Source organism: Papaver somniferum, chromosome 7 (genome assembly GCF_003573695.1).
Source record: "Papaver somniferum cultivar HN1 chromosome 7, ASM357369v1, whole genome shotgun sequence".
NCBI classification, from domain to species: Eukaryota; Viridiplantae; Streptophyta; class Magnoliopsida; order Ranunculales; family Papaveraceae; genus Papaver; species Papaver somniferum.
The window spans coordinates 22,008,694-22,022,113 of record NC_039364.1 but is presented as its reverse complement, the minus strand read 5'-3'; the positions used below and the strand labels follow the sequence as shown (position 1 = coordinate 22,022,113).

The following is a 13,420-nucleotide window of genomic DNA, read 5'->3' as shown; positions in this document are numbered from 1 at the left end:
GATTTCTGATGCACATAGTTTTTCTTGAATATCCATTTCTGCATATGCATGTATTTTTGATTTGACCTTTATTTTTGCAGGGTTAAGATTGTGCAAAAAGTACCAAGTCTCTTGCATTTGCTATGGACTTCAATTACTTTTGTCCTTCTTCCCTATGAATGTAGTGGCTGTGTATCCAAAACACTGTGCTGCTAAATGAATTTTTTCGGAAGATAAGATAAGGTTAGATTGTCTTAGATGTATGTTTTGTATGGATCATCACTTTAATCAATTTTTTTTTTTACAAGTGCATACTTTTTTTCCAAGCCACCCCAGTCTTCATTCCTGGTTTCGCCACTGACGAAACCACCGGCGAGTACAGGATTTATTTAAGTGTAATCGTGAATTCCAAAGTTAACGGTTGTTTTTTCAAACACCGAAGAGGACTTATCCTCGGCTGGTTCTTAAACACGTGGAAACGGCATACTCCATGTGCAACCTAGTTATGATTTATAAGCCGATATTATCTCAAATATCTCTCATAAACACGTGTATGCTGATACAACATGGATGAGTCCAAATATGTTCACACTCCTCTAACTAGTGTATATTTCACATATTTTTCTGGTTGGTTGATTGTTTAAGTGATGATCCCATTATCCTTCATGTTTAGAATCACGACTCTCGTTACATAACTCCCTAAATTAAATCAAGTATAGAGATTAAAATGTGAAATATACACTCATTAAAGAGTGTGCGCACTCCAACGTGGATACACATCAAATATTCATCTGTGACGTGTCGTCGACTCTTTAGTATTACCAAGTTGTCAGAACTGGATCGGAACCGGATGATTTAATTATCAGCCTTCATCTCGCCGCTTCCAGTTATCCAAAGCCCCCCTTACCCAATCACACCTGAAAAATGGAGCTGATATTGCCTAGTAAGTGCGTGCATTTTTCAACACATGTAGCTCTGGTGCTAATTTTTTAAAGATGTGTAACGGAACAGTAGTTTGACCATGTGTACGGCATATCGATAATTTAGATCATGACTACCGGCATGTCGATAATTTCCGCTGTTAGATCCTTCATATGCAGAAGTCGATGATAACATGTGGCATATCCATTTACTTTGTCTTGCACACTAGAAACCAACAAAACGAACAAAAATCTGAACTCTAACAAAAATCTCACGATGCGTACACGATTTCTCTTTAACCACACAATAAGGAGGATCGGAAGGATAAGGGGAAGATATTGGCTTCGCCTAGTGGATGGAACTATTTATATTTTTTTTAGTTGACGGGAAACCAAGTGGAACCATCATATATGAAATTCTGAATTGAAATGATGATACCAAGAAGACGCCAATAATAGGTTGCACACGTAAGATGAAAATGGATAACCACCAAGGCGACACACTAATCTAAAAACTTGAAGGCCTAGATAAATAAAGCTAAATTTTTGCTTCCTATTGATCGAAATAGGTCTTTTTTTGAATTTTGTGAAACAAATATTGTGGTGTGGACACTCGGCAACATATAATTAATTTGATTATGGCATGCCTATCCATATATATATATATATATAGCCTAAATTAATTAGATTTCCTATCTTACGCATGCAATTCCAAACTTAATCGTATATAACGCGTATTTAATTTAGGAAAGATATATCCAACCTAAGACTTTCATGAAAGTTCCTCTCGGCCGTTTTATAATTTGTCTGTTGCTCACACGCTCCTATTTCACGGTCCAAAGCCTACTTAATTCATGCCTTTACAACTCAAAGTATAACAAATCGACGTAACTCACTATGCGTTTTCTACTGATTTTCGTTTTGGACCTCAATGGTCGTATGGACCAAATTACAAATTGAAGCGGGGAGGAGAGCTTGAAGGCAAGGACACAAATATAACATCACGAATCAGTGCTTTGTGGTACATTTTGTCGTGCAAACGTAATACTGAACAAAGAATTCAATTCAATCAACTCAAGTAGGTCTCTTGATTTAGCATGTACACATTTTTTATACATAGTTTATATATATTATTGCATTAGCAAGCCAAATAGTTACTGTATAATAGTTTATACTATATATTATTGCATTAGCAAGCCAAATAGTTACTGTATATCCCGGGCGTAGGATTTGTTTAAAAGGTGAGGACATTTAGCAACGTATGATTAGTTTAAAATTACAAATTTAAAAAAAAACATAACTTACTGTGTTTGGAATTTTATGGAAGTCCAAATTCAACTTGGAAAGTAATTATTATATTAGAACTATTTTTTCCAAATGAATATCTAAAGGAAAAAAAAAAATCCACATATTTTCTACGAAAATAAAAGGAATAAATAAATAAAATTTGCACAAATCCTTCACCTATTTAATGTATTTTCCCAGCACACAAAAAATCAAAAATGCATTGACATGGGGCGGGGCGAAGCCCCACGCACACCATGTTAAAAGGAAAAATAAAAATAAAAATCTACACATATTTTCCACCTATTTAATGCATTTGCCTCGCCACATCAAATCAAAATTACATCTCTATGGGATGGGGCGAAGTCCCGCGCACACCAAATCAAAAATGCATTGTTACTGGACGGGGCGAAGTCCCGCACACACCAAATCAAATTACATTGCCTCACCAAATCAAAAATACATCGATTCGGGACGGGACGAAACCCGTGAATACCAAATTGAAAGAAAATATGCTACGCACCGAAAATATGTCCGGTGCATAGCACGGGTACAAATCTAGTGCATGATTATACTCCTTCAATGATATTTTGATGAAAGTTGGCGCATGCGCAGAAGACAAATTGCAGAGAAGTCCATTTGTATGTTACGGAAATTGTGAAAACAGTTTTACGTAACGCCATCATTAACCATTTCTACTTCCAAATTCAACGAATTTAATTAGGGTTCTAAATTTTACTGTAGTTATTATCATTTAAAAACGTGATAACCCTAAGTCCCGATTTAACGGTGGCTTTTGCAAACTCGAATCCGTGACTGGCTCTCTAACACGTGGAAACAGCAAACCGAGTTATAAGCCGGTATTATCTCAAATATCCCTCATAACCACGTTGTTGGAACAATTGCTGAAAATAGTCTGCAAAACAATCATAAATCAAATAAACAAAAAATGTTATGGCTGAGTCACGACCAGGTCGCTCTCTTTAAGACGTTTCGCGTCTCTGTCCAAGATTGTGCAAACAGTTCTTTCATGTCGCGTCGTCCCCAGGATAAAACAGCCGAGTTCGATCTCTTACACAATCACTCTTGCACGGTGAGAGGATGTGAAACATTTACACTTCATTGTTGCTCAGAAAATCTATTAGAAAAACCAAGGATAATCGCGCCCGTGTTTTTTCTTTCTTAAAAAATCATTTTTCTTTTAGACTCAAAAGACATAGAAATGAAAAGCTCTCACCCTGGATAAAAATTATTTCAACAATTCTCTAAAAAAAAACTTTTCATAAAAATTTTTTCAACAATTATTTCACCCGTGTTTTTTCTAATCAAGATTTCAATAGAATTTAATGAAAAATTATTAAAGTGCAATTAACACCATTAACATAACAAAGTATGAAAACGGTCAAAATCAATTATAGCTATAAATAATTTTCATTTAAGAAGAATTTTATTGTTGCCAAAAATATTTTATTTGGAAAATAAATTTATGTTTTAAATATATATTCAAAACACACGTATGATACGACGTGGATACAACATCAAATATTCAGATGTCACGTGTCGTCAACTGTATAGTACTCCCAAAATGTCAGAACTGGATCGGAATCGGATAATCACATCTCGCCGCTTCCAATTATCCAACCAAACCTTAATTTCAGGAAATTTTGTGGGGCATGCAAAAGAACTCTGCCCTCTGCAGAATTACTGCGGTACTTGTGGCTGTGGATGAAAAAACGGAAAGTATTTAAGGATAAGAACATTGCCGTGTCAACTGAAGGACTCGGTAAAAGATAAATGGATAAGGAATTCAATTCTCACGTCATCCACAAGACTTAGCCATTTATTTCGGTTTTACATTTTCTCTTTCTTCGTCACTATAAATAATACACATTCTTAATTCAAAAGGCAAACCAAAGCATATTTTTAAAATATTCCCCCTCTCTCTCTCTCCATTATTGAAAGAAAAAGGAAACCCTGTTGCCTTCTTCCATTTAATCCTAACAAACACCTCTTTACCTAATTTCTCGTCCTCGGCATCTATATAAACATATTAGAGGAGGCATCATCATCATCATTTGGGAAAGGAAAGTGAGATTATTGAATTTTTGAAAGTTTGAAGAAATGGCTGCAATTGCTGTGGGAATGATTAATGGTAGATCGATGATTAATCAGAGGAAATTTTTGGATAACACGAACGATCAGAGGAAGAAGAAGATGAATAAGATATGTTGTTCTGCGAGTAGTTTAACCGATCAGTACAAAACCTTAAGAATTCAACCTGGTGCTAATGAAACTGATGTCAGGAAAGCTTTTAGACAACTTGCTTTGAAGGTACCAAATTTGGTTTGATTCCTTTTCCTTCTTATTTTTATAATCCTAACAGATTAATTGATTAAAAATTTAAAATACATTTATAGATCTTCGTATTGATTTGTGTTTATGATTCTTGATTACAGTATCATCCTGATGTATGCAAAGGAAACAATTGTGGAGTTCAATTCCACCAAATTAATGAAGCATATGATGTAAGTGATCGATGATCATCCTGGTTTAATATTTGGATTAGTAGCTGGTTCTGACCTTAGAATGTGAATTGCAGACGCTGATGAGTTATCTAAGAGGGGAAATGAACGAGGAGATGGATTTGTCTCAACAGTACAAATATGTTGATGAAGATGATGAGATGAGAGGAATGTGTGATTCTGATTGGGACATGTGGGAAGAATGGATGGGATGGGAAGGAGCTGGAATCCGTGATTACTCATCCCACATTAACCCTTACATATAACTAATTCATCTCATCTCGGCTCGCCCCCGGAGTATTTAATCGGATCTAGTGGCGGCGGCGCGAACAACAACTGTTTTGCTGTAAATAGTCTCTTTTTTTAGAAAACGAATGGCGACAGAAATACAGAATAATTTCTGGTGCCAAAATGTAAATAGATTTAGATGTGATAATCTCCGTACAACTTGGTTTGTAATGACAAAGAGAAGCCCGATTAAGAGCGGCTTTGCAATGTAACAACAACAAGTGCGGACGATAATAAATTTCTTCTGTTTCTCTTATGCCAGCGCTTTTTCATGTGCAACTGCTTGATAAGTAGGATTCTTTTGCTCCGCCTTGATTGATTGAGACCAACTGATTAAAATTTCCCAGACTCGGTTCATTGAATGAATGTTGTTGATGTTTGTGTAGCGAGTGATCAAGGAATTTGAGAAGTTTGGTCATTTGGCTGGAGGCTAAACTGAACTTATGATTTCTCAAGTGTGATAGAGCTGTGCCTGTTAACGACTTCAGGCCCATTAGCCTATTTAGTGGCACCTAAATTACTGTTTGGAAAAGATAAAGAGTTGAGAAATCTCAATTTCAGGTGCTGTTCTCAAATTCAAGAAAAAAAAATTGGCCAAATAATTTCAATTTGTAAACAAATAAGGATTTCTTTTACAGTATAATAAAATCCGAACTAATTCCGTGCTTTCTTCCCCCTGAACTGTTTGCCAGCATTTCGGTTTAGTCTCTTTCTCTCTTGTCGAGATCGAACAATCTTAGCTCTCTTTGCAACTTTAGGCATAATCTTCTTGTGCTCCTTTTGCTTGTTGCTGGTACCACCCGTCTGTTAAACAAATCAATCACCAAATACATTAGCATCTGTCTTCTTCTGTAGGCTATACCATTAAGGAAACATCAGGCGCCTGTAGGCTACCATACTCTCTTTACTCTCAGCATTTTTACAGCACGACTCAAAAATTTTAAAATTCAAATATATTACTGTGGAAATTGTTGAATTGGGGTGAAAGAGGGGTGTGTTTAAGGCAACACAAAGACACCACTTTCAGAAACAAATCTGATGCTGATTCTTTTAAAGATAGAGGAACACACCTTTTTCTGTTTTATGGCAGCTCGGGCCCGATATTTTCCTCTATCCTCCCTTCCTTCTTTTACTAATTCTAGCCTCTCTTCTTTGGTCATTTTCCTTCTTATGTTAGTCTGCCAAGCAACAAAAACAAGATATTTAGTGGAAACCAATTTAAAAGTACAACCTGTAATGCCAAATTAAGAGCTTGCATTTTTATGCAGCATTATTATGAGCTGTGTATTGCCTTGTGCTCTAGAATTTTCCTTTTCTACTACAAAAACAGATTTTTGTTCTTTAGATTGCATTCACTACTTTTTAGAAGGAAAAGGTAAATGTTTTAACTTTCAACATGGACTGGGATAACAACTTATGGTTGATTAAGATCGATGTGCCATTTCTGTAATAAAGTGCTAAACAAGATAACGTGGAAGTAACATAAGGTTCTGAGTTATAAACAACTTTCTGACGATTGATATACACATAATAAAGTATAGAGGTAATGCCAACATAGAAGTAACAAATGCAAGGTATTGAAGAGCTCAAAACAAATGTAGAACTCACCTCAAGCGCTGATGGATTAACTCGCTTACGGCTTAATTCCACGGAAGTCGGAATCTTAAATCCTGGTGACTTTGCTTCTGGGCCCTTCCTTAACAGCCCATGCTGACGTAAAGCAAGCTTTGCTTCTTCCTTTGCCTGGTGAACCAAGGAGATATGTTAGTGAATCAACCAAGTCAGGAAGCAAAGAAAAATGATATGCAGCTTTAGAGAAAACAGATATTACAAAACAGTCAAATAGAAACAGTTTGGTTTAATATCCACATGCACAAGTCGCTTAGGGAGTAAACTTAAATTTCAAATTTGTGTAATGGATATCACACAAACAGGAAACAAAAAAACTTAAATCTCAAATTTGTTTGGTTTAGAGCCTGCAAATTATAATTTTCAGTGAATATACCTTCAGTTCCTTGATCCGTTTGAAGTCTTCATTTGATAGAATACCATCTGTCAAATCTGAGGATTCAAATTCCCTAGTTGATTCTGGTATCCTCTTTAGAGCCCGAAGGCTTGTATCAGCATTCAACTCCCCAGCATTGTCACTGAGCTTCCTCTTATATTTGTTAAAACTCTCCATTTCTTCATCCTCATAGCCATCTTTGTCCTCGTCTTCACCATCAAGGTCTTCTTCTTCACTCTGATCACTTTCATCATCATCACTGAGACCTACATCACTTTCTTCTGTTTCATCATTATCTTCCTCGCTGAGCTGAGTATGTGCATCACCAGTTGTCACAATAGCCTCTCCCTCATCACTGTTAAACATACTTGAATCTGAATCACTACCATCATTTTCTTCATCCTCACCAGAGTCATTCTGTAATAGCTCAAGATCCGACACATTAATAGCAATATTCACTTCCCCAAAGGTCTTCGGCTGTGTTTTGGGGCTACTAGGGCGACCACAGTCCTTCTTCTCCAGCAATAATGGGCATATCTAAGAGATAACTTTACTTAGTATTCCTCCTTAAATGACGCAACTGCTAGCCAAAGATTAGATCAGAAGTAAAATAGCCAAACCTCTCTGAATAAAGTGGTCAATGAACGAGCAGCTGTAGAAATAGCTTTCTCATGTGACTTCCTATACAGGACCAGATCTTTCGGCATATTTTCCAGCGATTTTTCTGTCATTAACTACATGTGAAACAAAACAATATCTACAGAGTGAGATTCTGAGGCACTTGAGGGTTTGAAAAGAAGAGAGAACAAACAGATAAAAGAGTATACCAGTGGAACACGGAGACAGATTTCCCTCAGAACATTCAGTCCAACAGCGATTGCCTGCCAGAAGAAACATCGTGTAAGAGGCAAATGACTGCAAGTTCAACTCAATCAACACTAAAATTGTTTTAAAAAAATAAAAAAATAAAAACAGGAATACCTCTGTTCGAGACTTATCATGCACAAACTGGTTAACAACTTGTCTAAATAATGGTTCAACCGCATCGGAGGGAACCTATTAAGAAAAGGAGATTAAGTAAAGCATTAGAGTGTTTGAGTAGGCAGAAATAATTTCTAATGCAGCATTATCACACACTAAGAAGTACGCTACTCGAAGGGGAAGAGAAGCAAACCATATCATGGCAAGCCTGAACTGTTGATGCAAGCAACTCGGTAATATCACGTTGATGAGGCTGCAAGTGTATCAATACATAATCAACATGAAAGCATATCAAAGCACTACCCATATATGAAATGTGCATAAATAGAATATATCAATGCATCATTGACATGGTATACCTGGATATATTTCTGAAGAAAAGGATAGAAATTCAGCAGAATCAGGCGATGGAGTCCAACAGTCCGCGCAATTACTTTTAATATCATCATCTTCACCTGAAATGGAGACAAAAGATATAGATTGATGACATGATATTGTTGGTAGGAGCATAAGTGGACCTAATACATGCAAGGCGTATGTGGGAAGTAAGATTAGGCACCTCAAACCGTTCATTACAAGTCTGGAGACGGGAGAATAGCTTCTCAGCAAAACCCTATATACAAAATAAGAGTGTCAGAGATCTCAAACTAAATGGAAGTTTAAACCGCAACATACGAACTAGCTAACCTGAGCATCAAGTAAATGGTTAAGTGGTGAATAGTGATTCGGTGTATCCTTTTCTAAGTTAGCACGTTGCTGTCTTTTCATGCTGCGGATTGCACGTTGTAACTTTGCTTGCTTTTTTTTCTTGCTAGCAAGCGTACCTTTGTGATGTGCCTGTAGTAAAGTTATTATGTTAATTGTTCATTATATAATAAACTGACGAAAACAAGAAGCACGAGAGGTGAAACGGCCAGTAGATTTATGCAGCATTTGTAAGTATTGCAGAAAAGGGCTAATACTGTAAACTTAAACAATTCCGGAGAAGTTCAAAATCAGAATTTCATACCTTATAGACATCCTCCCTCTGAAGAACAACCTGGGGATTTTTCTCATCTTCACTGCTATCGACGTCACTATCATCTGCCTCTTCCATTTTTTCAAAACCAAGAAGGAATGACACAGCAGCATTCATAATCCTATAAGATTCAAATAGTAAGTTTCCCAACTTAGTAGCGAGGGAATGGCACATTAAAATTTTATATAGAAAAAAACAAAGAAAAATCAGGTTATGTTAGAATCAGGATTTCAGACACAGATGAGCAACAACAGCTGAAATATCGGCAATAGGTCTGATAAAGTATCTAAAAGGGTGAAATTTAGATACTTGCACCCTGCCGAAGTAAGGAACCATGGCATATATGTTTGTAACGGATTCCATTATGAGAGGCGGAGCTGCTTGACGTTGCATATTACAACTCATTAAAATCCAATTCGCGTCATTAATTTAAATAATTTTCGATAAAAGGAATAAGGGAAGCGCCAACAGAAAAATATTGGAAGGGAAAAATGCAAAAGTGGAACCCACTTTGCCAATTAGCCAGCGACCATCTAGTTCCTTAGGAGCTTGTACAAATGGGTGATAAACAGACTAGATTTTTTCATTTTTATCACAAGACTATATCAAAAACAATATTCTAACTTACAGAAGTAATGAATGCATATGAGCTGCAATCATGCTAATATATAACAGAAATAAAGCTTTATACTATGACTTGGGTAATAACAAATTATGGGCGTAATGAACGCATATGAGCTGCAATCATGTAAGTACATAACAGGTATAAAGTTTTATACTACGACTTAGGCATGAATGCATATGCCCTGCAATCATGTAACTAAATAACAGGTATAAAGTTTATATTATGACTTAGGCATTAACAAGTATTAAGAACTACTTCATTAGTAAGTCTTCTATTTGCATGGGTTTGACATGATATCATTATAGCAAAACAATCAAAAATTCACATGGTAGCATAGGAAAAAGCTACCTGATGATAGTTAAGGCTTAAAATGTTACAAACTTACAATGATAAATCTAACAATCCTGTATAATGTGATTGTTTTTTCCTTCAAACACAGACAAAGTTAAACAAAACTAGATCTAAGGTAAAACTTAACCAGATAAAGTTGGTGTCAATTAGTATCCGTGGTTCTAAAAAATACTAAAAAATTTAAGAAATTAAAGATTTTACTTACTTGGATGATGGATGAAAACAAGCCGTGCAGATTGCATTTGCTGTTCTTTCATCAAACCAAACTCTTCTTCGGTGAAGATCACAAAGCACAATCAGTGCCCTCTTAGCTTTTGCTTCATCTTCTTCCTAAATAAGCAAATTACAGCTTCCCAAAATTAACACTAAAACAGAATCCAACGGCTTTACATTCACATCAAAATCTAAGAAGCTAGAGAAACAACAAATCCGACCTGTAGCATTGTAAACAAGATATTCTGAAGTGTTCGATTCTGAGTTTCATTCTTACGCTTCTGATTCATCCGTCGAATACTATGAATAACATGCGAGAACGCATCTTTCCTTGAAGTCCTGTCTCCTAAAATTTGAAGCTCCATAAATAACCCAAGTGTCTCTCCAATATCAACAAACTACAAACAAATACCAAATCCATCACAATTCACAATACAAAAAACATTATTTGTCCCCTTCCCCATAAGACTACCAACTAGGATACACAACAACCAGAAACACACATGCTACACCCATCCACGACCGATAAAATTAGGGACAAAATCATTCTGATTAGATAAACCGAACAATTCAAATAAAAGAGCAACAAATTGAGTGATAGAAACTCATTACCTTACGATTAATTAGTAAAATTAAGGCTTTAGTAAGATTACATCTCAGCGAAGATGGCAAAGACTTTGCAGATGAACGTAGCAAATCAGTTAATTTACTAGGATAATCAGATAACTGAATTGGATAATAAGGAGTAACATGAGCTAAAAACATAGCCATATCACCAAGATCTTTACTAACAGTAGGATCACCATTAATAGATGAAAAACTTAAAGCTGATTGTTGCTGAAATAGAACAAGTAATGAATCAAAATGTTTATATAAAAGAGTTAACTCAGTTTCATATCCTTCTGGATCAATCTTCATCTTGTGTTGGAGCGTTAATAGGTTTATTTTCTCTGCTGTTTTTCCTGATGCTCCTAACCATTCTGGTTTGAAATCTGGGATACCGTGACAAGCCATTGTTGATTTGAATTGTTTCTGCTTCAAAATCTCTGAGTTGAAGAAAGATGAAACCCTAGATTCAGGGTTTATCTGCCGTGAGTAGTAGTAAAGAATAAGTTTAATTGGTGCCAGGATCGGGCCTAGTTATTTGAAGGACCAGACCTAGTACGGATCAGGGTTAACAAACGGCTCCTAGGTTTAAGGAACTCAGTTGAGAGGTAAGAAGGCACCTGTTTTGCAGCAGCTCCAAAATAAAAGTCGATGGCTAAGTGTTTCATCTGCTATGAAACACAAGATTTTATGACTAAGGTCTAAGGGAGCATCCAGAAGAAAAACATGAACATCTCTCAAGAATTGACACAGCCAAACCACTTCAACAGCAAAAGAAACCAATGACAAAACCTTGCAGAGCAGTCATTCCTTTGGTAAAGAACAGACCGGCCAAGTGAACCTTTAATGTACCTCAAATCAGCAGTTGCTTACAACTTACAAGATATAACCTCCTCAAATCAGCAGTCATTCCTTTGTAAGCAAGCATTGAACTTCCACTTACACAATGCTCGTTTCTTTCGTTGTATCTGTACCAATTTCATCGAACTCACCAGCAGTATTAAATATTAACCTCGTATTACCTTTCTATCCTACCCCAACTTGTTTGGGACTAAAGGCTTAGAAGAAGAATAACGCCAGCATTTTGATTCTCAGACATCTAAAAGCATTTACAAAGACCTTTGCAGCATTCCTTGTATGATATATGCCATTAAGAACAGGAAGTTTGCAATTGAATAGCAAAAAGCCTAGTTAAAAACAAGAACACTAAAAGACTTTGACATAGCACACCGGCACTTCCATCAAGGATCAATAGGCATTATACTCCTATAGACTTTCAGTTTAAATACAAAATTGACAGTTTATTTATGTTGGTGCTTTCTTACAAATTACCAAAACCATGAGGTTTTAATCAACTAAGTGCTAAATCATTTTGACTATAATTAGGTGACAGAAGGAGCATAAGAGCGAAAAATCCTCCTCAAGTGTTTACACAAGGAACTAACTTGATTAATCGGGCTATCTTGATTCTTATCAATCAATAGGGAGTTTGATTGCAGTCTACAGACAGTAGACAAACATCCTAATCAATCACCGAAAATAGACTTCCTTGTGTATCACCACTGGAATTCAGACACCCATATGATGGTAACAGCATACAACAACTACCATGGCATAACTTCTTCATGTATATGAAAGATTAAACACAATTTTCATTTCCAAAACAGCAAAACAAACATAAACAAGCACATAACTAAAGAGAGACAGCAATTAACAGAATCAGAAAGACTACATACTCTTCAAATCCTTCATTGCAGAAGTAGCTCTCAGTTATTATTCTCAATTGATCTTTGAATACCTTCATCAATTCAGGAGATTCTTCTTGCTTAGAAACAAGAAGTGGTTCCAACTGAATCTGGTTGAGATGTGAGGTTTTGAATTTGATTTACTCAGAAACAAAGCTTCCATTTTCAGATAATCCACATCAAATAAGAAACTACAAATCAAGAAGATGAAGTAACATTATCACTAGTAGAGTAGGAACAGAAACATTGAACTATCCCTAGCTTCAATGGCGGTTGTCCTTTTTGATGTTACTTCATCCTCTTCATTTGCAGTTTCTATTTAATGGCGTTGTCGTTCTTTTGAGATTTTGCTCCAACCTGATACAGATCAAAACTTTTTTCAGAGCAAGAAAGAGGAGGAGAAATTGGGAAACGGAATGAAGAGCCCTAAATTAAATTTTTCTGAGTGATTCTCATTTCCCATTGTTACTTATGAAGTCAACCAAATGTCATATTCTGACTCAGGTCAAACTGTAATTTTATTACACCACTGCCATTTCTGGTAAAAAGAAAAAAGAAGAAAAAGTTACATTTATCAGATTTTCTTGGTTCATGAACATGGTCTAGAAATGAGTTCTCTAAACTGCTGTAAACAGTTCCGATATCCCGTTAAATTGTTCGAAAGATATGGTATCAGTGTCCTTAAAGGTTGGGGTAGTAGTTGAAAACATTAACTATGTATGAATAATATTCATTGTTTTCCCATTTTTGGTGTCATTCATTGTTCGTGTCGAAAAGGAATTTGCATTGCATGAATGTGTCATCATTAAAACAAAACAAACCTCATTAAAACAGAATCCATTCTGCAATTAATTCCTGAAGATTTTCCACTCCCAGCAACCAT

The 13,420-nt window shown here is 36.0% G+C and overlaps 2 protein-coding genes across 2 annotated transcripts; one reads left to right on the top strand and one right to left on the bottom strand.

Annotated features, from left to right (window-relative positions):
* Positions 1 to 4,080: 4,080 nt before the first annotated feature.
* On the top strand, positions 4,081 to 5,249 carry LOC113296669 (chaperone protein dnaJ 8, chloroplastic-like). Its single transcript, XM_026544974.1, has 3 exons — positions 4,081 to 4,514; positions 4,640 to 4,708; positions 4,783 to 5,249. The coding sequence occupies exons 1-3, from the start codon at positions 4,305 to 4,307 to the stop codon at positions 4,969 to 4,971; spliced, it is 468 nt and encodes a 155-aa protein (XP_026400759.1). The 5' UTR covers positions 4,081 to 4,304; the 3' UTR covers positions 4,972 to 5,249.
* A 277-nt stretch (positions 5,250 to 5,526) lies between these two features.
* Positions 5,527 to 13,420, bottom strand: LOC113294332 (protein SDA1 homolog). The gene is made up of 17 exons (XM_026542721.1): positions 13,359 to 13,420; positions 11,673 to 11,760; positions 10,799 to 11,272; positions 10,408 to 10,584; positions 10,179 to 10,303; positions 8,989 to 9,118; positions 8,667 to 8,816; positions 8,539 to 8,592; positions 8,339 to 8,434; positions 8,173 to 8,232; positions 7,980 to 8,054; positions 7,826 to 7,879; positions 7,619 to 7,732; positions 6,999 to 7,535; positions 6,602 to 6,736; positions 6,064 to 6,171; positions 5,527 to 5,797 (listed from the first exon to the last, which is right to left on the bottom strand). Exons 1-17 carry the CDS (start codon positions 13,418 to 13,420, stop codon positions 5,648 to 5,650), a joined length of 2,589 nt encoding a protein of 862 aa, XP_026398506.1. The 3' UTR covers positions 5,527 to 5,647.

What these genes read in the sequence shown, in the direction of transcription:
- LOC113296669 (XM_026544974.1), top strand. Translation starts at nt 4,305, where the DNA reads ATGGCTGCAATTGCTGTGGGAATGATTAATGGTAGATCGATGATTAAT. An exon ending in TTAGACAACTTGCTTTGAAG is followed by an intron (nt 4,515 to 4,639) that starts GTACCAAATTTG and finishes TCTTGATTACAG; the next exon opens with TATCATCCTGATGTATGCAA. An exon ending in AAATTAATGAAGCATATGAT is followed by an intron (nt 4,709 to 4,782) that starts GTAAGTGATCGA and finishes TGTGAATTGCAG; the next exon opens with ACGCTGATGAGTTATCTAAG.
- LOC113294332 (XM_026542721.1), bottom strand. Translation starts at nt 13,420, where the DNA reads ATGGTTGCTGGGAGTGGAAAATCTTCAGGAATTAATTGCAGAATGGAT. An exon ending in TTCAGGCTTGCCATGATATG is followed by an intron (nt 8,055 to 8,172) that starts GTTTGCTTCTCT and finishes TTTTCTTAATAG; the next exon opens with GTTCCCTCCGATGCGGTTGA. An exon ending in TTAATCCATCAGCGCTTGAG is followed by an intron (nt 6,172 to 6,601) that starts GTGAGTTCTACA and finishes GTTGCTTGGCAG; the next exon opens with ACTAACATAAGAAGGAAAAT.